Source organism: Danio rerio, chromosome 4 (genome assembly GCF_049306965.1).
Source record: "Danio rerio strain Tuebingen ecotype United States chromosome 4, GRCz12tu, whole genome shotgun sequence".
In the NCBI taxonomy this organism is placed as follows: domain Eukaryota; kingdom Metazoa; phylum Chordata; class Actinopteri; order Cypriniformes; family Danionidae; genus Danio; species Danio rerio.
Window position 1 is genome coordinate 68,787,061 of NC_133179.1, and position 23,458 is coordinate 68,810,518.

At 34.9% G+C, this 23,458-nt stretch overlaps 1 protein-coding gene across 3 annotated transcripts in view; it reads right to left on the reverse strand.

Annotated features, from left to right (window-relative positions):
* The window catches only part of LOC137491233 (uncharacterized), a 120,407-nt gene that overhangs the window by 72,985 nt on the left and 23,964 nt on the right, over window positions 1-23,458 (reverse strand). Inside the window, exons 1-2 of one of the 3 annotated variants that reach the window (XM_068220376.2) lie at window positions 8,429-8,456; window positions 7,863-8,012 (exon numbers count right to left, since the gene is read on the reverse strand). In XM_068220376.2, coding sequence (XP_068076477.1) covers window positions 7,863-7,947 — 85 coding nt within the window. In that variant the 5' untranslated portion in view covers window positions 7,948-8,012; window positions 8,429-8,456. Of the gene's footprint in view, window positions 1-7,862; window positions 8,013-8,428; window positions 8,457-23,458 lie in introns of those variants that run through there. The other 2 variants (XM_073948598.1, XM_073948596.1) reach the window with 2 other exon arrangements.

A 23,458-nucleotide genomic window follows, 5' to 3' on the forward strand; every position in this document is an offset into this window, starting at 1 on the left:
AAAGTACCCATTGGGTCTTAAAAGCATCTATAAAAGTCTTAAATTTGATAATCTCATTTTAAGGCCTTAATAGCCTTGAATAATAATACAAAGTCTTGGGTTTTGTTACAAAGGTCTTATTTTAATAATTTACATTACCTTTCTTAGAATTAAGTACATATCATAACAAAATTAACTGTAACTAATGTAAGCTAACTAAAAAATCATGCAGTGTAACGTTGAGTGCACCTCACGCTCCACGTAATAGCAGAAAGCACGAAAGCATGCACACCCGTTACTATGGTTACTTGAGGTGAGGTACAGAACAAGATAGTTGCTAGCTTAGTTTGTCTGTTTGTTTAATCTGCTGTGGCCAAGGAATCCGAATTACATTTGGGTCAATCCTGTGCCAGGAAGTAACCGCGACACCTACTGCTGTTGATGTCGAAAATCTTACAAGCTAGCAACAATGGATGTTACAGCCCTGGACTTCCATATAAGGGGTGCCAAACACACCGTATGTAGCACTACTCATCAGCGCAACCACCTATTTTGGAGTTCTGTGCACTGGAGACCACTTCGGTTACTAAAACACCTATGGCTATCAGTAATGAGGAAATTTCTACATTAGAAGCATTGCCACCATGCAGTGTTGGGCAGTAGCATCGCTACAAGTAGTGACGCTACTAACGTAAATATATTTTTCAGTAGTGTCACCACTTTCTTAATCAAATAGGTTTTGTGTAGCGAAGCTATTATTTTAGTCAAGTAGTGTCCACACAAGCTACATATACCGATTGCGGATCAATAAGTGACGGCACTGACACTCACGTAGCTTGGAGGCCGGTGTCTTGGCGATAAAAGTAAATCAATATTTTGGCGAGAATGTGAATTTCTTCTTCCTGTTTTACAATGGTCGACACCAAACTTTTTGAGACTTTTCTGTAGTAAAGGCTTAAGTATACTATGGCAATTTTAGTTCATGATAGTTATTAATGATACTATATTTTGTAGTGTAATTCATTAATGAAGAGTTGTAAATATATATACAATATAATGCTTATTGCAAAGTATTTCCCTTTACTATAAATTGATGATTTAGAATGATTCAGACATCTCAAATGACATGACAGGCAACATGCTGCCTTCCCCGTCCACCTCCAAACAATACTCCAGTCAGACCATGTGCTGCACTAGACCTTTTTCTTGGCAGCTACATGGAGGGTGCCATAGCAACCAGCGTCTTCAGGTAGTTTAGAACTTTCGTTTACAGCTTTTACAACTGGTAATTTGCGCTCCGAAAATGGGTTTCAATAGCTTTTTGCGTGGATTACGGAGTGTTTTTTGTGATACACAACTTTGAAAAGTATAAGATAAAGCCGTTGAAATGTGTCAGATGTGGTTCAAGCGTGAGAGAAAAACGTTCTCCTAGTTCACGTGTCTGCCGTCAGAAATACAGTGTGTGTGTGTGTGTGTTTGTTTCCCTGGCCTGTCAGCTCAGCAGGTCTTCAACACACACACACACACACGCGCAATACTTTACGGCATTATAGAGCAAACCAGATTACTGGCATGAAACTTAACAGGTAATGTTATGCGAGTCGTGCAATTCACAAAAATTACCAATAAAAGTCTGTTATTGATACTCTGCTGGCTGGTTTACTGTTTATTCTAATCGTGAGCAGTTTGTTTTATTTAGTGTGTTGTATTTACCACTGTGTGTTTTTCTGTCATTTCAAAATGTCACTTTATTTTCACTTTGTCACAGTTATTAAATCAGTGGCAGTGGGACAGTACAGTAGGCTACGTGTGTGTGTCAAACATTTTGGTGAATTACATGTGTTTGGGTTGGTTATGTATTTGAAAAAAATGAGAAACTGTTAACTTTAGCGATGACGAGACTTCATTTAAACTCCAGAAGATGCCATCTAACAACGAGGGGAAAATGCCTCACAGCAGCTGTTTTCCATCCCATTAGATCACATTTTTTAAATGATCAGTCTAGGTGGCGCTGATTGACAACAGGATTATTTCAAAGATGAGAAAAGCATGTAAAACAGATTAAAACATTTGTTTCAAAGCTGTCTAAATGTGACTGTTTATACACATCAGCTGCTGACCGGAAGTTCTTAGCATTCTCCTTGTGCATACATGCAAAGCGTAATGGGCAATTTTGCATTCTAAGAAAAAGGTCTATAACCAACAGCGGGTCTGGCATTTGGAATCACTTTGGTTTCCCTGCAAGTTATGAGGGTGATGGCAAGAGAGTGGTGGAAAAAAAAATGACATCTACTATGTAAGCTATTTTAGCGGTGATATTTGAGCATGTCAACTCATTTACACTGACATCACGAAAACTGGAAACACACGCACTACATGCAACTATCCCTGCAGCATTCACAGGCAATTCCTACAGATTCGAACAGGGCAAAACAAATCAGAGGCGATCGGTACATTTATAGCTGTGGATATGAGACCTTAATCGGTAGTGGAAATGTCGAGTTTTTAAAAAATGTTAAATGTAATAGAACCCAGCTACATTATTCCTTTATAAGCCCATTTCAGTCAGATAATTCCTGCTTTCAGATCCACTAAAATGGCAGGTGACAGTCAAATCAAGCAGATCTGTGCTGTCTGATGAAAAGGTGGACACTCATGTTTCTGAAAATCTTTCTTTTTATTTGTTTAACTACTACAATATTACATTTATTTTTTAAAGTAGCTTTCTAGTTTTGAGTATAAAGGATTTGTTTAATTTGCTGCTAAGCAAAAATCCCAGAAGTATAGCCGTATCACTGTTTAAACGCTGAAAAAAATTATTCAAAGATGATTCCTTGGATTTACTCAATTTATGAATTGAATGAAATAAATTGAAAATGAAATAAATTGTTGTAAACAATTTATGTGGGCTGAATTTAAACTAATAAATTAAGATTAACACTTTTTTCAGTGAAGTAAAAGAATAAAAAACAAGATCATACGTTTTAATACATAAAAAAATTTAATCAGAGAAATCCTGTTTTTTTTTTGTTTTTTTTTTTTTGCTGTATTGAAAACATACCGAACCGTGACACCACTGTGTCGTATGGAACCGAACTGTGATTTGTTTGTGAACAGTTAAACCCCTATAAATGACTATAGTATTTTAATTGTGTAACACCTGATTTAATTGGATTTTTATTTTATTTTAGCTGTTATATACTATAATTTGTTCCTGTTTATTACAGCATATTATTTACAGTAAATGAATGAACTGAACTATGTTTTTTGATCACTAAGATATAATTGACTTGGATTTAAGTTGCTTCGTTTTAAAAATGAAAATTGCAAAAATATCTTAGAGGTAGCTCCGCTACTTTTGCCAAATAGTTGTTAGCTTAGCTTTCTACATTTCCAAGACGGTAGCTTTTAGTGTAGTTAAGCTACATTTTAAGTAAAGTAGCTAATAGCTTAGCTCACTACATTTTTCAAGTAGCTTGCCCAACACCCTACATCCTATCTTACCATGGCTCAACACCAACTCTGCAGGCAGATGTGATGTGGGTCCTTAAAACAATCTCCTGAGCATCACTCTTAAGGCTCGTACACACCGGGACGCTTTTTGTTTGCGTTTATCGTCAGCGTTTTATGAGACGTTTTTCCGTATTCAAACCCAATCGATTTTTACTGGCGTCAAGCAGAAGAGTATGCAAAATCACTCCTTGATGTTAGATGAACATTGAATTTCATTTGAAAAGGTATTAAAAAGGTCTTTAAAAGCCTTGAATTTCATTTGGAGGATCCTGGGGGTACCCTGCTAATGCATTTCTTTCTGATTTATACATCTACACCCTTCAACATCCAGAGTAACGTGTCCAGAGTAAGAGCAACTGTGAGGGAGACGCCATCCATTACAAGGCTCAGGGTTCACGCTGAGCATCTCATCTGCAGGGTGAATCAACAAGCAGGACAGTCATCATCTCTTTCTATTACAGCGAGCATCAACCAGATTTACACAATAGCTTGCCTTGTGCCCATCAGTAAAAGCTTGAGCTAAAGCTTAAAGAGTAGATGATGAATTTGTTCATAAAAAAAATTATATAAACTCAAACTAAACATAATGCAGGAATATAAATTTGTCAATATAATAAACATTCATTTTCAGTGAATGGGGGGGAGGGGGTTATTCATCTTAAGCCTGATTTATACTTCAAACGCCAGCGTATGCTACGGCGCTGACGCATAGCCATTCGCTGTGGCTATCGGCGTCACTAACGTGCACCTTTAAAAAATGTAACTCTACGTCGCAACAACGCGTAGCGCAAGCTCTGTGATTGGTCGGCTTGGTAGCGTTGACGAGTCTGGACGGGACCAAGAGCCACGCGAATGGCGCGAGTGATTGTTTACAAGTGTGGAGTCCCGTAAAGGAGCTGCGGATGGAAAGTTTTGTTTTGTGTTTACCTCATAGTTAAAGTTGTTGCACGTCCGCCAGTTCCCGCCTCAAAATGAGCGAGTTTGAGTCACTTGTACAACCAGGAAGTGTTCAGGAAAAGCTAAACAGAAGCGAAGAAACTCTACACAGAGGAACATTTACACCTCACTGCCAACTAGCGTTTCGCAAGTGTTAATGCAGGCCAACAGAGACAGCGTGCAGAAGTATAAATGCACAGCTACGGGCGTTGCATGCGCCGTGGGTCACGCCGGTCACTTGACGCAGAAGTATAAACCAGGCTTAATAAGGATGCATTTTCTTGTCACGAGTAGCAGTTTATCTAACATTTTATAACCTTTGGTGTCAAGGGTCAATGACATTTCTTGTGTTTTAGAAGGGAGTCCCAAAAGAAAAAGATTGGGATCTTTTTTATGTTTGATCTTAAAAATTGTGCTAATTTCATACGCAATAAAGTTCCAGAATCTTGAAATGAGTTTGCACTTCCAGAAACAATGAAAGAATGTACCAAGCTCTGTATGACACTTAACACAAAGAGCTGGTATAGAGGAATCCATTTTATTCAATAAAACTGGCGTTATATGCAGCCTATGTAAAATCTTATATTGAGTCTCTAAAGTCGATTACAAATAAAAGTGGATCTAATACACCTCAAAGCCTCATGCCAGTCATCATCTATATAAACATTACACAGGTCTTCCTCCCACTTATGGGCCACTGTGTTCACAAGTCCAGAGATATTTGAGTATAGAAAAGAATAAAATCTAGAAATAAAATGGACAGCATTTGTTGTGTTAGCAAGAAAACTTTCCAAACTATTTAGTGCTAATGTATCTGGTATTTGTTTTTGCTTTGACATAACAGTGACAAATTTGCAGATATCCAAAGTGATGTTGGTTTGGGAGATCAAATTTCTTTTGGAATTGTTGGAAGGACATTAAAGAGTCATCCTGGAACAAGTCAGATAGAACACAAATTCCTTTTATGTGCCATGTTTTGAAGAGAGGTGAATCTATGCCAGAGACAAAGTCCTGATTCAAATAAATTGGTTTTAACATAATTATAGCTTCCCCTCTCCCTAAAAACCTGGAAATCTGTCGCCAAACTTTAATAGAGCTAAATAGTATTGTATTTTTCTTCTCTGTCTCTTCTTACTTGTGGAGACAAGCAAACAAACTCCAGACAGATAGTGGGGAGCAGGCCCAGGAATCCACACTAGGGCATAGGTCATAGTAAGATCTGAACCATTTCCAAATGAGTCTGGCATGGCAAGCCCAGTTATAATAAACGATATTAGGCAGAGCTAATCCACCTAGCTCTGTTGGCATCTGCAGATATTTAAGTTTTTTTGCCATTCCATATAAATCTAGAAAAAGCACTTTCAAGCTGTGCAGAGTCTTTCCTGCTTAACCATAAGGGTGTCATTTGAAAAGGGTATAATAATCGGGGGAGAATATTCGTCTTAATTAAGCTTATTCTACTAAAGAGTGAAAGGGGAAGGGTTTGCCAGCGGTTTAAGTCTTTTTTACAAGTGGTTCTCGCTACAGAGCCATTTGGGCGAGCTGAGCTCCAGCAAGGGGGAGCTTGAGCTCCACCTTTTTTTGAGCTCCACTTCTTCTCCGAGTGATGTCACTGGGGGTAGGGTTAGGGATGGGGTTGGTGTACGCATTAAAACAGCTTACAGGAGGCAGAGCGAGAGCTCATGCTCCCCCTCGCTAGAGCTCAGCTCTGCTCAAATGGCTCTGCAGCGAGCACCCTCTCCTTTTTATAGACCATTTGAACAATTGGGGCATAATTGAGTTTCCCTAATTGATTTAAGTCAGTTGACACTTTAATTCCGAAATAAACAAATCCAGATTTTGACCATTTAAAAGGAAAATTTACTGTAGATTCAGCATCGAAATTACCTACTGGAAATGCTTCTGATTTATTGAAGTTAATTTTGTAGCCAAAATCTAAAGCTAAAGCTAAATTTTTTTGCAGCTAAAAAATTTGCAACTAAAAAAATTGCAGCTAAAAAAACCCTAAAATTTTTAAGCTAAAATCTTTAAAAAATGATAGTGTTCAGGTGATGATAAAAACAGCAGAATATCATCTGCATAAAGTGCAATTTTGTGTTCACAACTCTTCATTGATATACCCTTTATATTTTTATTCTGTCTGATAGCTTTTGTTAGAGGTTCCAGAGCCAATGCAAACAGAAGAGGGCTCAGTGGGCAGCCCTGCCTGGTGCCCCTAGCAAGTGGAATAGGATCTGACCGTAGACCATTAGTAACAACGCAAGACATTGTGGAGTGATAGATCATTTGAATCTCTTTTAGAAATTCACCCTTTATACAGAATATATGCAGAGTTTCAAACAGATAACTCCACTCAACCCTATCAAAAGCTGAAGATGCAGAGATTGCTTTATAGTTTTGTTGATTGGTGTACTGTATAACTTTCATAAGTCTTCTTATATTTGTAATAGAGAAATGTTCTGTACAAAGCCTGTCTGGTCTGGGTTTATAAGGTGGGGGAGAACTATCTCGAGTCTCCTGGGCAGGAGCTTAGAGAGTATCTTGGCATCTATCCCAATCAAGCAAATAGGTCTATATGAACTACGTTCATCAGGGGATTTATTTTTCTACCACTCGATTTGAACATTTTTAACCTGCTTGGAAAACCAGATTGACACAAATCCTGCATGTTCGTAGCAAGTGCGCATAATTAACGCTTATATTAGTGAGTTTGCATTATTGTATAAAACGTATGCAAATGCCTAATGCCTCCTTTGCTGTAAACTGGAATGATGAGGAGATGGCAAGATGACATACTTTGTTACATGTTTTCAATCATTTGTACTTTCGTCTTTGTTTTCTTGCCTTTGTGCATGTCCTAAAGCTTAGCTGAAGACCTACGTGGCGACACTGTATATACCCGACAAGATGCAGAAATGCCATTTAAAAAGGTTTTCTGCTGTTTGTCCAATCAGGGACAGTGGCAATGTAAATATACAAATAATAATGTTAACCCTGGGTTTGTGAATGTGAAACATCTGTTAATGAACATCTAGGATTGTATTTTAACCCCAGGTATAACATGAGCAGTGTGGAACGTGATTACAGATAACCCAGGATTCTGTTTATCCAGCGTTAGAATGACCCAGGGTTAACAATTTTTGCATGCTGTAATCCATATCTAAATCAGCAAAAGTCTTTTTTAGACAAGTTTGTTGGCCAGTTGTAGTCAGTGCAATGCTAAACATTATTGTTCCACTATAGTTTGTTTGTTTTGCCTCATGTCGTCCCACAACAACATCATATAATTTAGAATACTGTACAATGTTTTATAATACTTAATTATCTAAGTGTCCATTTCATTCAGCATATTTAAAATTGGGGGCATCCACGATTTTTGACATACTTCAAACAAGACCATTTTGGTTATTTGGTGTTTGAGAATGAAAATCAACCTGTTTGTTCCTGCAGATCTTCATGTTTGACTGTGAATGTTTCTTCAATCTTCACATCTTCACTCTCCTCTTTAATAAACGCCATCTTTATAACAGTGAGGAGATCAGTCGCTTCAGCAGGAGTTTTTCTCTGTGTTTGGACACTTTATCCTGTTTAAAATGAAAAAAAAAACAATAAAAAATTTTTAATAAATAAAACAATGAAGAGAAACAAAATAACTTCTCAACACTTGCTTCAACAGTTTCTTTATATGAGAGTAATTAACAAAAACAAATCAGGTAAGTCTGAGGAAGAAACAATGACCTGATTAAAACTAGTAAGTTACTCCATTTCTTTTATACTTAAAATGGAATGACATTATGCTATGTAATAAATTAAAAGGTATGTATTAAATTTCTGTTAACTTATTCAAACAATAGCTCTCATTACTGTCAGTAAAATAGTATTACGTTGTAAAAAAGGTTAAATAATATTGTCAACAGCAGGTTCTTAATTTAGCATCAGATGAAAAACCTGAAACTTTAATCAATCAGTTCATATTTTTGTAAAAGTTTTAAACACAAACCTCTCTCCAGTTGAATTCCAGCGCAGGAACGGTGCAGCCTTATGACGTCACACGTCACGCCAAAATAAAAGTCTTTTTTTTGCCACTTACTGTTGCAGTCATGACTTATTGATACATTTCTCCCTCATTTTCCACTTTCCGCTATATCTGCTCTCTGTCTCTCTCTCACTCTCTCTCTATCACACACAACACACACACCTTGATGATAAATGAATCATTGTAAATACATTGATTATTATTTTTATTACTGTTTTATCTTAAAATGTTGATTGTTAAATGTAAAGTATATTCTGATCTATTTTGTATTGATTTGTATAAATAATATATGTTGAACAGTAATATAATGTATTGAATAATGTGATATATTGAATAATATGATGTATTGTTAAAATGTTATTTACTTATTATATATAAATATCTTTCTTTTTTATTAGAGAGATTAGAGAGAGAGAGAGAGCAAGGGGAAGTTGAAGTGGGAAACGAGAGAGAAATGTATTAATAAGTCATGACTGCAACAGTAAGTGGCAAAAAAGCGAAACAAAAGACTTTTATTTTGGCGTGGTGTGTGACGTCATAGGGCTGCGCTGCTGCCGCACTGCGATTCAACAGAAGAAAGGTTTGTTCTAAACTTTTACACAGATATAAACGGATTGATTAACGTTTCAGGTTCATGTTGACAATTATTTTAACCCATTACACAACTTGATATCATTTTACTCAAAGTAATTAACGTCAGGGCTATTGTTTGTATAAAGTGTAAAGTGTGAAATGTGTTTATTAAGTGTTTTACTCAAGATTTAATGCAATTTATTAAATAGCATAGCATAATGTCATTCTATTATAAGTATACATAACTATATATAAAAAATGGAGTACTAGTTTTAATCAGCTCATTTGATAGAGGTAAAGTTGGTTTTATATTCACACATTCAGACTTTCCCCTTAATAATATAATTTCATAAAAGTATTATTTGCAAACTCTAAATAGTAAAATCATATTAGCAACCAATGACTATCAAAGTACAACATTGTTCACAGTCAAATAAACAGTGTTAATGTTGTTTTCAAGTCACACTTGCATGCTAATTCCGCTCAAATATTCAAAGTAACATGGTAAACAATATAGAGACTTCTAAATGAATGAATGTGGGAATATAAAACCAACTTTACCTCTATTATATTGTTTATCATGTTACTTTGAATATTGAACATTAACACTGTTTATTTGACTGTGAACAATGTTGTACTTTGATAGTCATTAGCTGCTAATGTAATTTCACTGTACAGAGTTTGCAAATAATACTTTTATGAAATTATATATTTATGGGGAAAGTCTGAATGTGTGAATATAAAACCAACTTTACCTCTTTTAGAAATAAATGTCATGTGTGGCTATTGTTTCTTGCTCAGACTTGCTCTTTTACCCGATTTCTTTTTGTTAATTACTCTCATAAAGAAACTGTTGAAGAGAAGTTATTTTGTTTCTGTTTATTGTTTTATTTATTTTAAACAGGATAAAGTGTCCAAAGGCAGAAAGAAAAACTCCTGCTGAAGCGACTGATCTTCACACTGTTATAAAGATGGCGTTTATTAAAGAGGAGAGTGAAGATGTGAAGATTGAAGAAACATTCACAGTCAAACAGGAAGATCTGCAGGAACAAACAGGTCGAGTTTCATTTTCAAAAGACCAACTCAGTCATTTGATCCTCATTCAGATTTTGTTTATAAATAATGACAATGCTAAATTACTGCTGAACCATCTTGCAGCCCTGAGTGTGCTGCCTAGTTCTCTTAAATATAGAAGTAAAGTTGGTTTTATATTCGCACATCTGGACTTTCCCCTTTATTTTAACATCATTAATTGTTTTGTTTAAAACACACAAATACAACAACACTGATAAAGTCTTATAAGCTCTCAGTCATAGAGGTAAAGTTGGTTTTATATTTGGATATTCAGACATATATGTTTCTTTATTTAACCAGATAAAAACCCATTAAGATCAAGATCTCATTTACAAGGGTGACCTGGCCTAGAGGTCCCCAACACACGATTTATGAAAAAATATATATTTTTAATAATATTAATAATAATAAATATACATTTTATATAATATAAAAAATACGGTTCAGTTGTTCAGCTTTACCACATTTCAATATATTAAAAACACATACACTGAGAAATTGACTGTTGTGGTTTGTTAAAAAAGGATAGAGCAAAACAATGTTATAGCAACATTTTTATTTCAGACTGAAGAGTATTCCAGGATGAGGGGGCGGCATGACTGATGGCTCGCTTCCCTATTCCAGTTCGAACCCGCGGAACAGTCAAATGATAAGATTCACTTGAACGTAGGACATACTGGCTTTTAGACTTATGAAGAAGAGAACATTGGGTGTGCAATGGGTGTACATTATTACATTCAGAGAAGGGCACTCAGCTTTGGCATACAATTCACAATGTTGAATAATTCTTTGACAGCCTGTAACAAACCTTTGTAACATGAAATTAGCTCATTTTATGAATATTAGTAATCAACAATAACGGTTTATTCTTAATTATTAATATTCCGGCTTAAGCTTCAGTCAGTTTGGTCAAACAAACAAACATATGATTGTAGCTATATGATCATGCTCGCGCGACCAAGCGGATTACCAGATTATGAATATTAATTATAAACAATAACGAATTATTATTCATCATTAATATTCCGGATCAATTTATTGTTAATTTGACCAAACAAACACAAGCAGAGCCGCCGCTCTTCCGAGCGGACACGGTAATCTATTCATTTAGAAAAAGGGAATTTAATTGCTACTTCTTGTGAAGTAGATTAATCATTCAAAAGTTTTAAACAACTTATAATAGCTAGGCAGGGGAATCTGTATTTCAGTGACATTTTCTCGTGAGGCAAACAATACAATTCATTTGATTATAATGGAATTTATTGACTAGTCAGACGTAACGAACAAGCAAACGCACAAACATACATTAAACACAAAACAAAGGTAAACCACGTGGAGATATCGGGTCTATAGAACGTGTAACAGCAAAGAGAAATAGTAAAGCTAGGAAATATAGATTTCAGATAAAAGAGTGACAAAACTTTCAGTTCCACACGCACCATTACGGACCACCAAGGTTATAAAACACACCTTTTTGATAAAAGGGGCACAGCTTAATCGCATGACTAAAATCACCTGGTCTTTCATGTCTGGAGGTCTCTCTTATGCGTCTCTCTTCCGTCGTGATGAAAACTACTCTTGATGTCCTTTGATGCGTGGAGTTTGTAATGCAGTTCGGACGAACACGATCGCAAACTTTAAACTGAGTTTTGCAGGAAAATAAAGAAAGCGTGGCGGGAAAAAGTCCATGCGGCGTAGGAAAGCCGTGTGGCCCGAAGGCCACCGACAATGATGTTCTTTTTAGGACGTTCTCTTTCTGCCCAGATGTTTGGGGGGAAGTGTGCTTATACCAGCGGGTCACGTGACAACCCGTACAGCATTCTGACCAATGATTTCAGGGGAAAGTTTGCGCGCGAACCTTCCTTTGTCTCGGGGCTGCTCGTATGCAAATTTGAGTGTCCGCCTAAAGCATGCGGACAGGCATTTAATACAGGGCTTTAAAGAATAAAGCAATGCGAGTTATGGTCTCGCTCTATGCATCATGTGTTGTAAAATGTCAGCAGAAACCCATCGGTACCAAACATGGGGGGGTTGAAAGTACATCAACATAATTTTTCATATCCTTACAATATTTATGCTTTACAAAGGCCTAAATGGAACATGCATACAGGTTATAAGAGAGGTTACACAGGTAAGAAAAGTCAGAAATGAGATACAAAGTTTACAAAACATAACACATTGGTTTTGTGCTGGTTCAGGATTTGATGAGTCCATTTTCTTTCTGTCGGAACAGCCTCGTGGGGGTGTGTGTGTGTGTGTGTGTGAGTGTATTTGGGCAGGAATGTCTTTGAAGCTTTCCTGCTTATCTCTCCAGTCCCCCTGAACAACTTAAGCTGTCACGAAAATCCAGACTTCTTGGAGCCAGGAGTCGTAAAACCTTCTGTCGACCAAAACCAGACCGTGATAAAATCCATAAGAAATTTTATCTGTGGACTGTACGCAACACCTTAGAGCAGTGGTTCTCAAAGTGGGGGTCGGGACCCCCTGAGGGGTCGCGGGGCAATGAAGGGGGGTCGCCTGGTGATTTCCAAAAATCTATTTATTTTTAATAAACCATAAGAATTAACATATTTTATCCATAACTATACTGAAAATAAAAATAGTCGTTTATAGTTACTATAGGAGAATTTCTAATGCATATAGAGGAACTTTTATTATGTAATCACTTTACAATCTGCCACTATTAAAATATAGATTACTATTAAAATACACTGTTAAAACTTATAGAAATACATTCAAGTGATGCAGATGAAAACACACAGACATGCAGGGTCTTATAATTGACGAAAACACACAGGCATACAGGGCCTTATTATTGAGGGCCTCACAATCGAAGCACAGCACGTCATGCGCCTAAATGAGAACATTCAGATAGAGCGTATGCAATACATTTAGACAAAAGTATGTATTGACCAAGACAGAAACAACCCTTGACAAAATAGCATACATAAGGAGAATCATTTAGAAAGTATGGAAACAACATGATCATGTGCAAACACATGATTGTAAGCACATGCTATATGACCTTAAGATATGTAAAAACAGAAAAACATACAGCCATTAATTAAAAAGCTAGGATACTATTGGAGCCGGGAAATCGCGTGATGCTATACGACATGCCAGGATGACTATGGGAAAAAACTGTATATAAACTGTGGGTTTTTGAACATTGGGAGGAGAGAGATCGATCGACCAACTCTGCTGTAACAATAAACTGCTTCAACTTGAGAACTTCGAAGACCTCAGCCTCTTTTTTGAAACTTAGAAGATGTTTGTCTAGATCCAGCGCAACTTTCCACAACATAATTTGGCGCCTTCATCGTGGGGCTGGACTGAGGATGGTCGAAGGAAGGTGTCAATGGGTCGATCCTTGGCAGACACTCACGCAGAGACCAAAAAGCGCGCAGATTAAAAAGGTGAGCAAAATTTTGCTTTATTTTGGTTCTCTGATGAGTGTACTGTGGGGTGGACCAGACGCTTGAACTTGACTTTTAAAATACCTCACCATTAAAAAGAACCTATAAATTGACTAAATTTATTAAAAAGAATGATAAAGTAAATGATAAAGTAATAAAGAATAGTGAAGTGAACTATTTATAAGAGAAAGAGGTCTTCCAGGTTGTCAAGGTATGTGCTTGTACTAACAAATGGCTGTATATTATGCACTAACTAATGGCTTTGTATTATATACTAATGAATAGCTGTAAATTAAATGCGTATGAAAGAGAGTTACATGCATGAATTGCTACGCAAGAGGCGGGAGCAGATCGCGCGGAGGTGGCACTAGTGATCGCTTTTTATAGTTGTTGTTAGAGCAAAGGAGCGCTCCTCGTCTCTGTACCCGCCTGTGGATTGAGTAAGACTCTCCCGATAGAGGCAGGGAAATTGGGAGGAGGCCTTTAATCTGATCTCAAAAGCACCTATAAGGAGGGCTGGATCTCAGTGAACTGACCTGTGTAAGTCTTGTTAGTCTATATTTTATGTTTTTATGTGGTCCGGACCAAGGGGAATGACTGATTTTTCTTACAATTTCTAGAAAGAGAATTGAATAAGAAAGCATATACTGTGAGATTTGTGAATGAGAATGCATGTGATGAGAGAATTGAATTTTAAAGCATGAGTAGGTTGTGTGCTTAAGGATGTTGAGTGCTAGAGAGAAATTACTGAGGTGTAGTGTGAGAGAAAGTGAGTATTATAATTAAGAGAATAAAATATAGATATAATATGAATTGATTAGAGAATTAATAAAAATTGCACATGCTGTGCTGGAGGGACAAAGCAAACAATGTGGCCACAACAATTAAGAAAAGCAGTTTTGCATGTAAAAAAGTTTGTTTTGTCTCCCAGGACCTGCTTGTGATGGTAAAGACACTTAAACTGTACCTCCAACTGAAAATAAATAAAAGTAATTAAGGGAGGTTTGGATTCCAGATTAAAAAAAATAAGTTTGCATGCAAATGATCTGTGTTTGCTCGTTAAGAGGCCTTGATAGCGACAGACATTAACTAGTAACTGTTACTCAGATTTGGAAAGTTATTTAATGATGATATGCATAGAGCAGATTTAGATTTTAAGAGTGAGTTCTGAATGTGTGGTGACAGTTAAGAGATTAAAAGCAGATTGGATTATAATGACATGCGCAAGAAAATTCCTGTGGTTATTGTTTTAGTGTTGTGTGTGTCTGTGTCTGTGTGAATGGTTGTGTAAAATTCCATATTAGTGGACAAGCAGAGCTGCCCCTCCTGTACCGTCCCTTAAATGGATCATGGCAGAGATGGACACTCTCTGTGTTACACTGAGAGGAATGAATGACTGAATGAGCCCTGTTGATATAAAGGGACAAATGCTGAGTGAATGAGTCCTTTAAATGTGAAGAAGTAGAATGTGAGAGTGTCGTTAAGTGTTTGTGTTTAGTAGTGTGTTTGTGATAAATAGTAAAGTAAAATAATTATTATTGTAGATTATAATATAAAGATGGACTGCAGATATTGTGTGGTAAAACATAGAAGAGACTGATGCAGTGTACAGAAGAGATTATAATATTTAGGAAATAAATTAATTCAGTTCAGATAGAAAGATATAAAGATAAATATTAAATTAAGGAAAAGTATATAACATAAATTGAGATTTGTGCATACAAAGAGATCATAATTTCTTAGAATAAAAATTAATTTAGTGAATAATAGTATCTGATTTAATAATAATGAGGTGTAAAAGTGTATATTACAAGAGAGTATAAGATAAATAGGATAAAGTAAATAAATTTTGGAAGAAAAATAATGTGTTATATAAAAGAATAAAGTGAAAAGTAAACATTTGGGAACAGAGTGAAATAACACTTCATAGGAAATATTAGAATTAGCATAATATATATATATAAAATATGAATAATTTATAGTTAAATACTCAACTAACAGAACAGAAAATAATGACAAATGGCAGGAAGGAACATTTGATGTAAGCTGTAAGTATATATAAACTATGATTAAAAAATAATAATTATCAATCAAAAGAATATGAAAGTTAAAAACTAAAAAGATGATTGTGTATAAAAAGAATGAGAAAATGTACTGTAAAATTTAAATAGATATGGAAAATGTTAGAGAAATTCAAACAATATAAAGAAAAGACCAACTAGTGAGAAAACACTAGAATAGATTAGGAAAAAAAACAAATAAGAAAAAGCACAAGCTGAAGCTAAATAAATGAAAAAAGAAGAAAATTTAAAGAAACAGAAAATTAATAAAAGATATGTGGACTTAGTGATAAATGTTAGGAAAATCAGCTCTTGGACAAAAAAGAAAAGAAAATAGATGAAAGGAGTCTTTATTTGATGAAGGAAAATGGGAAAGTGGAAAAATGCTTAGATTATTAACTAAGCAAATTGCTATATTAAATTAAGGGGCATGGAGATGGACTTTTGAAGGGTCCTGGTCTTTTTGCCTGCCGGACATCCCTGACGGCACTGGGAAATAGAATTAGGTGTTTGGAGAAACACAAAGAGCAACTTGTTGACTGTGAACTCTTATTACTTGAACTAAAAGCAGTGAGCCAGGCGCTGCATGCAAAAAGCTACAAAGACTCTGACCCATCAACATATGTTCAAGAGACACTTAAAGAAGGAGAAACAAGACTCTGATGAACTGATCAAAAAAGCTAAACCTTCCAGCAACATCAGCTGGGTGAAAGAGAAGCCAGCACCAAGAGGAAGGAGAAATGTTGTACACTTTAACTCCTTAAATAAGCAGGAAATGTGGGGATTCCTGAATACAACAATGCAAAGACTGCACCATCTATGGAACAGTTGCCTCGGGGTGCGAGGAAGAGAAGTTGGCTATGGCCTAGCAAACTCAATCTCAAAGCCCAGTAGAACTATGATCCAAATCAAGTACATTGCAAATTTAAACAAAAGTGTACCCTTTCCTGTATCAAATCAGACTTCTGTCAATTAGTTAGAAAAAAGTTATTATATAAATTAAGAATTAATTAAATTTTAATTAAATAAGGATTATGAAATAAAAATATATTATAGAAATATAAATATAAATATATTAGTTATAACAGATAAAAAGATGTAATTAAGACAATTGATAATGGGGAAAATAGATTGAGTTAAACATTTCTAGAGCAGGGCTAGTAAAAAGAAGAATTTGTCTGTACAAATGTATGATACTGAAAGAGATTTAAATTTAGAAAATTAATAAAAGGAAAAAAATAATTGAAGAGAAAAAGAACAGCACATAAGAATAAGTCAACAGTGAGAATCTCTAAGTGTAAGAGATGATTTTAGGAAAAGGGGGGGTTAATATAATAGATTTTGTTTCATATATAGCCATACAAGTAAAAAAAAAAAAAAAAAGGAAACTAAATTTAAGGACTAAAGAGTAAAGAAAAACAGACCAGATAGATTCAGTGATTTTTTCAATTAACTTACAAAAATTACATGAAAGTTGTGTTTACAATCAAGTAGATAGGTTGCCTTAGGAAGTAAATATCAATCAAGAGAGAGATAGAAAATAATGAATGCAACATCCAATTGAATAAAAAGCTCAAAATTATTTAAAGAAGCAAAGTGTTAAAATACATATAAAATTATGATAATGACTATGGTTCAGAGTTAGGAAAATAACCAGTACAATGAGGGTTAAAATTAAACCAGATGCACATCTGCAGAGAACAGAAGAAAAAAGCTGAAATAGGTATAAAAACAATATTGAAGTTTTATTAAGAGTGGAAGTATTAACACCTAGTGAATATAATATGCAATACATATGTCGTTGGATATTTCTATTTAGATTATATTTCAATTTAGGTATGACAGTGTATGGAATTAATAAGATTTGAATTTAAATTGAATAAATACTTTAATTATGCTGCATCAAAGCAGGTAAAAAGCAGAACATATAAGAACAATCAATGAGAGAAAATTATCCATCTGAAGTTCCTACATTTTATGAACAAATGTTCCTCCTGATGTCAAATATTGTTAAGTAATTAGTTTCTGTCCAGCCAATTTTAGGTAATTAGCAAAAGAGGGTACCTATTAGTATTTACATTACCTGGAAAAACTATACATTAATGCGTCTAAAAATCTTATGGTGATTAGTAGTTTGTTACAACATAGTTGATCTAATTATCTGCAGCTCCTTATAGCTCTAGCTCAGTTAAAAGACAAAAAACACATGATGACTTTTAGGGATGACTGAAATTTAGCATTGATGGAACAAAGAATCTGACACAAACAGCACTGGAGAAAATTTATGAAACAGGAAAGACTGCAAAAATTAGGTACTTAGGAAAATTAAACAGCAAGGAGATTGGTCTTCTTATTAAAAGGCAGTGCTGAGTGAGTTGTCCATGTGGCATTTGTGCTAAATATAATGTGAGGAAAGGAACAGCAACCAGTACCTAAAGTGACATTCAAGCAATTAATTGGGGTTTTGAGGTTATGATAAAATAAGTACAAAGCAAGAAATAAATGTTTATACTACTTAACAGGATAGGATTAAAAGCTGGTTGTGGTGATATATATGTCTAATAAAAAATGATGATTTCTACATTTAGAATAACCACAAAAATAATTTAAAATAATGTGTGTGCATTAATACATTATTTAGAGTAATTAAAGTAAATTAAAATAGCTAAATAAGTAAATAATTGATTAAATAAATAAACAAATAAATAAACAAAGCTGTTAAAGAAATACTGATAATTAAGAATAAATCAAAAGCTAAAGTGAATTTAGCATGCACAATCACAAGGACTGGTCAAAAGCACCAAGAAGATAATAATAATAATAATAATAATAATTTTAATTTGTAATGTGTTCTTTTATACTCAAAGCGCTACAGGCAACACACTAGAACACAAGGCAAGCAAAACAGCACAACAATAGAAGATGCAATAAAACAATAAAAATATGAACCGTAAGTTAAAAATAAAATGTTAAACAAAATTATCATCCTAAGTTAAAAGCAATGCTAAAAAGGTGAGTCTTAAGAAGTTTCTTAAAACAGTCCAGAGAGGCAGCATTGCTAATGCTGACAGGGAGTTCATTCCAAAGCTTAGGCGCACTGTGTGAAAAAGATTATTAGGGCCATAGATTTAAAAAAAAATAAAAATAAAAATGTGAAAATGCTAAACATGATTGAGTTTGGATTAGTAAATTGGATTAATATGTAAACAGATGCTTTACATGCAAAACTAATAGAAACAAGAACTTAACACTGCATGGAATGCTAATGTCCTGTCTAATACATTGGCAAATAAGATTTTTTGTCGTATTAGAAAAACTAACTGCCATGTATGAAGCTATTTATTCACAGGAACAGAGCAAGGAACGACAGAAGGTGCTTTGGAAGATGTTCCTGCTGCTGTTGCTGATGATGATGCAAATAAAGATGAGTGAAAGCCTAGAGGTAACTTCTCTAAAGGTAAAGGAATATATTATTCTGATGGAGTTGGACAAGAGTATCCAACAATTGACTTCTTATATTTCTTGGAAAGAGGTAAATATCGCACAACAAAACGAAGTTAAAGAACAATCATCTAAAGAAAAATGCGGACCCAAAGGACATGCATGAATGATATGCAATTTAAGAAGAAATTGACTATAACCAGATCTCAGATGATCAGCTATTAAGAAGCTAATAACAGTGATTGGTATTGTTGGGCAAAATACACAGTTGGAAAATTACAAATATCCAATTGCCTTATATGTTTATAATAGCCTTTATAAAGCTTAAAGTGGTTGTAAATCCTAATGATTATATACATTGTGCAAAATTCAGGAAAATAACTGCAATATACTGTACAGTGACTTCCCATTTTGTCAGGCCCAATCCCTTGATAAACTCTAAATTTACATAAGAGAACAATGATCGGTTGAAAAAAGAATGTAAAGAAATGAACATTAGAGTTCAAACAATAATAAGAGAGAGATTCCCACAAATTATGTGATAAATAAGAAATTAATATATTTGAATGTTATATAATCAGTGGATTGATAAATGTAAGAAAATTTAAAGGAAATTATGTAATAATTTGGCATTTGAATGACGAAATGTAGCGAAAAAGAAAATGCTTATATGCAAGCCTTCCAAATGGCTACAGCTACAATAAAGAATATAATGTTGCCAGTTTCAGAAGTTGCAATTATGAAAAAAGGTGATAGGGCAGTTAACCGCACACTTGGTAATTGCACTGGACACAATGTACAATTCCTAAGATGATTTCCCTTAATACAACAAGATTAACAAACAGTAGACTATTACTGGATCTGTGGAAGAGGAATATTATGCCCCAATATTCTATTGAATTGGAAAGGAGTTTATACTACAGTTAAATTAATACAGGAAGTGATAATAATTGGGTTAAAGAGCAAGATGACATACAAAGACAGCAGAATTGAAAACACCAGAATTGGAAGAAATGTGTTAAGAGACAATATATACCTGACTCAGATATCTGCATATTTGCAATTGGCCAACCTACATGAATACCACATGAAGTTAAAGCAACAGATAAATTAAAAGCATTACTCGAGTAATAGAGTGAATAATTGCATTATAAAATTTAGAATGGGTTAATTATATTTATTACAACCAACAAAGATTTATAAATTACACAAATGATGCCCTTAAAGCATTAAGAGAACAACTGGCTCTAACTAGTAAAATGGCTTGGTAAAACGGTGCATCATTTGCTGCACCTATATTCCAAATAATACTGCCCCAGGTGGCATCTTTCACTGAAGCCATGCGAAAATTGTGAAATCTGAGAAAAGAAGTAAAAGAAAACGCTGAAGAAGATAAAAAAGTGACTAGATTGCTTCCATATACTGTATCGATCATTAAGACAATAGTTCCTTAGGATTGGAATATTATTAATAAGAATTGTTATATTTGTTTTTATTCTTCTTTTGGTTGTGTTATGCTTCTCAGATCGATAGCTAAATCTACTGCCAAGCGGATGGCAAATGTGCGAGTTAATAGAACTGTGCATGACTGCAAAGATTATGTCTATGAAGTCTTTGGAACAGATTTGGACCAAATGGGACACATTTGGAACAGTTGAATGAGTTTTGAAAACAATTACTACCCTGAATGTCTTTTATCTTTAATGTCTTAAAAATAATAATAATAAATTCTTTAGCTTTTTACTAATTTTATAAAGGCTTTAAATCACAAAGATAAGAATTTTAAGCAAGGCATCATCCATAATGTAGGAAAATGCAAATAGAATGAGCTGAACAGAACTTAAAGATTGTGTAATGATTTTAAGCCCTATTTACTATAATAAATTTCTGTGTATTTAGGAGTTCATCGAAGCTGCCGGAGATCATAACAGATGTACACGGGGAAAGAGGGAAGATGATTACGGGTCAAGGGACACCTCAATATCCAACAGCAAAGGAGAAGAAGAGCAGACTCTACTGGAGGTTTAAAAACCCACTGTCTGCTCCAACACCAGACAGTACTCAGAAGTACCTCTGGCGACGTGGGATGAAACATCAGATATAGTTCTTTTATAGGCGCCGTGAATCTTCTGGAATTCTTGAGATTTTCTATTGTATGTTGATTAATTAAGTATTTATGCTATATAACTACTGCGGTGAAACAGTCTGACAAAGCATATGCTTTTAATACGACTAATGATTGTTGTATGTTGAACTCCCCAAGAAAGTATTTAGTTAGGGAGAGCGGAATCTTTTACTCCTTCTAAAGTCAAAAGTGGAGGGAGATGTTTGGTTCCGTTTCTCCTCTGAAGTGCGGCGCAAGGATGCTGACAATTGATAAGGATATAGATGGGCAACTTTTTTGGTTGCACAAGTATGTTAGGACTTGGCGAGATGTTAGATTCTTAAGTTGCACTTCAGTGAGGGATTTAGGTGAGGGACTTTTTGATTAAGTCCCTAAGGGGGGATTTATAGGAGAATTTCTGATGCATATAGAGGAACTTTTATTATGCAATCACTATATAATCTGCCACTATTAAAATATAGAAATACACTGTTAAAACATATAGAAATACATTCAAGTGATGCAGAGAATAACACACAGACATGCAGGGCCTTATAATTGATGAAAACACACAGGCATACAGGGCCTTATAATTGAGGGCCTCACAATTGAAGCACAGCACGTCATGTGCCTAAATGAGAACATTCAGATAGAGCGTATGCAATACATTAAGACAAAAGTATGTATTGACCAAGACAAAAACAACCCTTGACAAAATAGCATACATAAGGAGAATCATTTAGAAAGTATGGAAACAACATGATCATGTGCAAACACATGATTGTAAGCACATGCTATATGACCTTAAGATATGTAAAAACAGAAAAACATACAGCCATTAATTAAAAAGCTAGGATACTATTGGAGCCGGGAAATCGCGTGATGCTATACGACATGTCAGGATGACTATGGGAAAAAACTGTATATAAACTGTGGGTTTTTGAACATTGGGAGGAGAGAGATCGATCGACCAACTCTGCTGTAACAATAAACTGCTTCAACTTGAGAACTTCGAAGACCTCAGCCTCTTTTTTGAAACTTAGAAGATGTTTGTCGAGATCCAGCGCAACTTTCCACAACAAACCCTTGAGTACTGCTGTATAACTAATATATATATATATTTTTTTTTCAGCTTATATTGAAAGTTGACCATATGACAGAGGAAGAGAACTGCTCTGCTCCAGTACGTGACCCACAAATCTCTGATGAGGTGTGTTTATTATTGTTGTTGTTATTATTATTATTATTAGTTGTAGTAGTAGTAGTTGTTGTTGTAGTAGTGGTCCATTTAATTGTAATTATTTATCTTAATCAAAATCTAGAAATGAAACAGAGTGTGTGTCCTAATTGGTGAACATATGCACTAGTGTAACATTGTGGGGACCAGAGGCATGTTAGAGAAGCTGGGAAACACACTTAGTCCTGAATACACACACAGTACGGTCTGACATAGTGGGGACCGGAACCCTTGAGTACTGCTGTCTAACTAATATAAATTTTTTTATATTCAGCTTTTATTGAAGGATGACCATATGACAGAGGAAGAGAACTGCTCTGCTCCAGTACGAGACTCACAACTCTGTTGAGGTGTGTTTATTATTGTTGTTGTTGTTATTATTATTATTATTAGTAGTAGTAGTAGTAGTAGTAGTAGTAGTAGTAGTAGTAGCAGTAGTTGTTGTTGTAGTAGTGGTGCATTTAATTGTAATTATTTAACTTAATCAAAATCTAGAAATGAAACAGAGTGTGTGTCCTAATGTATGAACATATGCACTAGTGTAACATTGTGGGGACCAGAGGCATGTTAGAGAAGCTGTGAAACACACTTAGTCCTGAATACACACACAGTACGGTCTGACATAGTGGGGACCGGAACCCTTGAGTACTGCTGTCTAACTAATATATATATTTTTTATATTCAGGTTTGCTGAAGTATGACCATATGACAGAGGAAGAGAACAGCTCTGCTCCAGTACGAGACCCACAACTCTCTTATGAGGTGTGTTTATTAATATTGTTGTTGTTGTTGTTGTTGTTATTATTATTACTAGTTGTTGTAGTAGTAGTAGTTGTTGTTGTAGTAGTGGTGCATTTAATTGTAATTATTTAACTTAATCAAAATATAGAAATGAAACAGAGTGTGTGTCCTAATTTTTGAATGTATGCACTAGTGTAACATTGTGGGGACCAGAGGCATGTTAGAGAAGCTGTGAAACACACTTAGTCCTGAATACACACACAGTACGGTCTGACATAGTGGGGACCGGAACCCTTGAGTACTGCTGTCTAACTAATATAAATTTTTTTATATTCAGCTTATATTGAA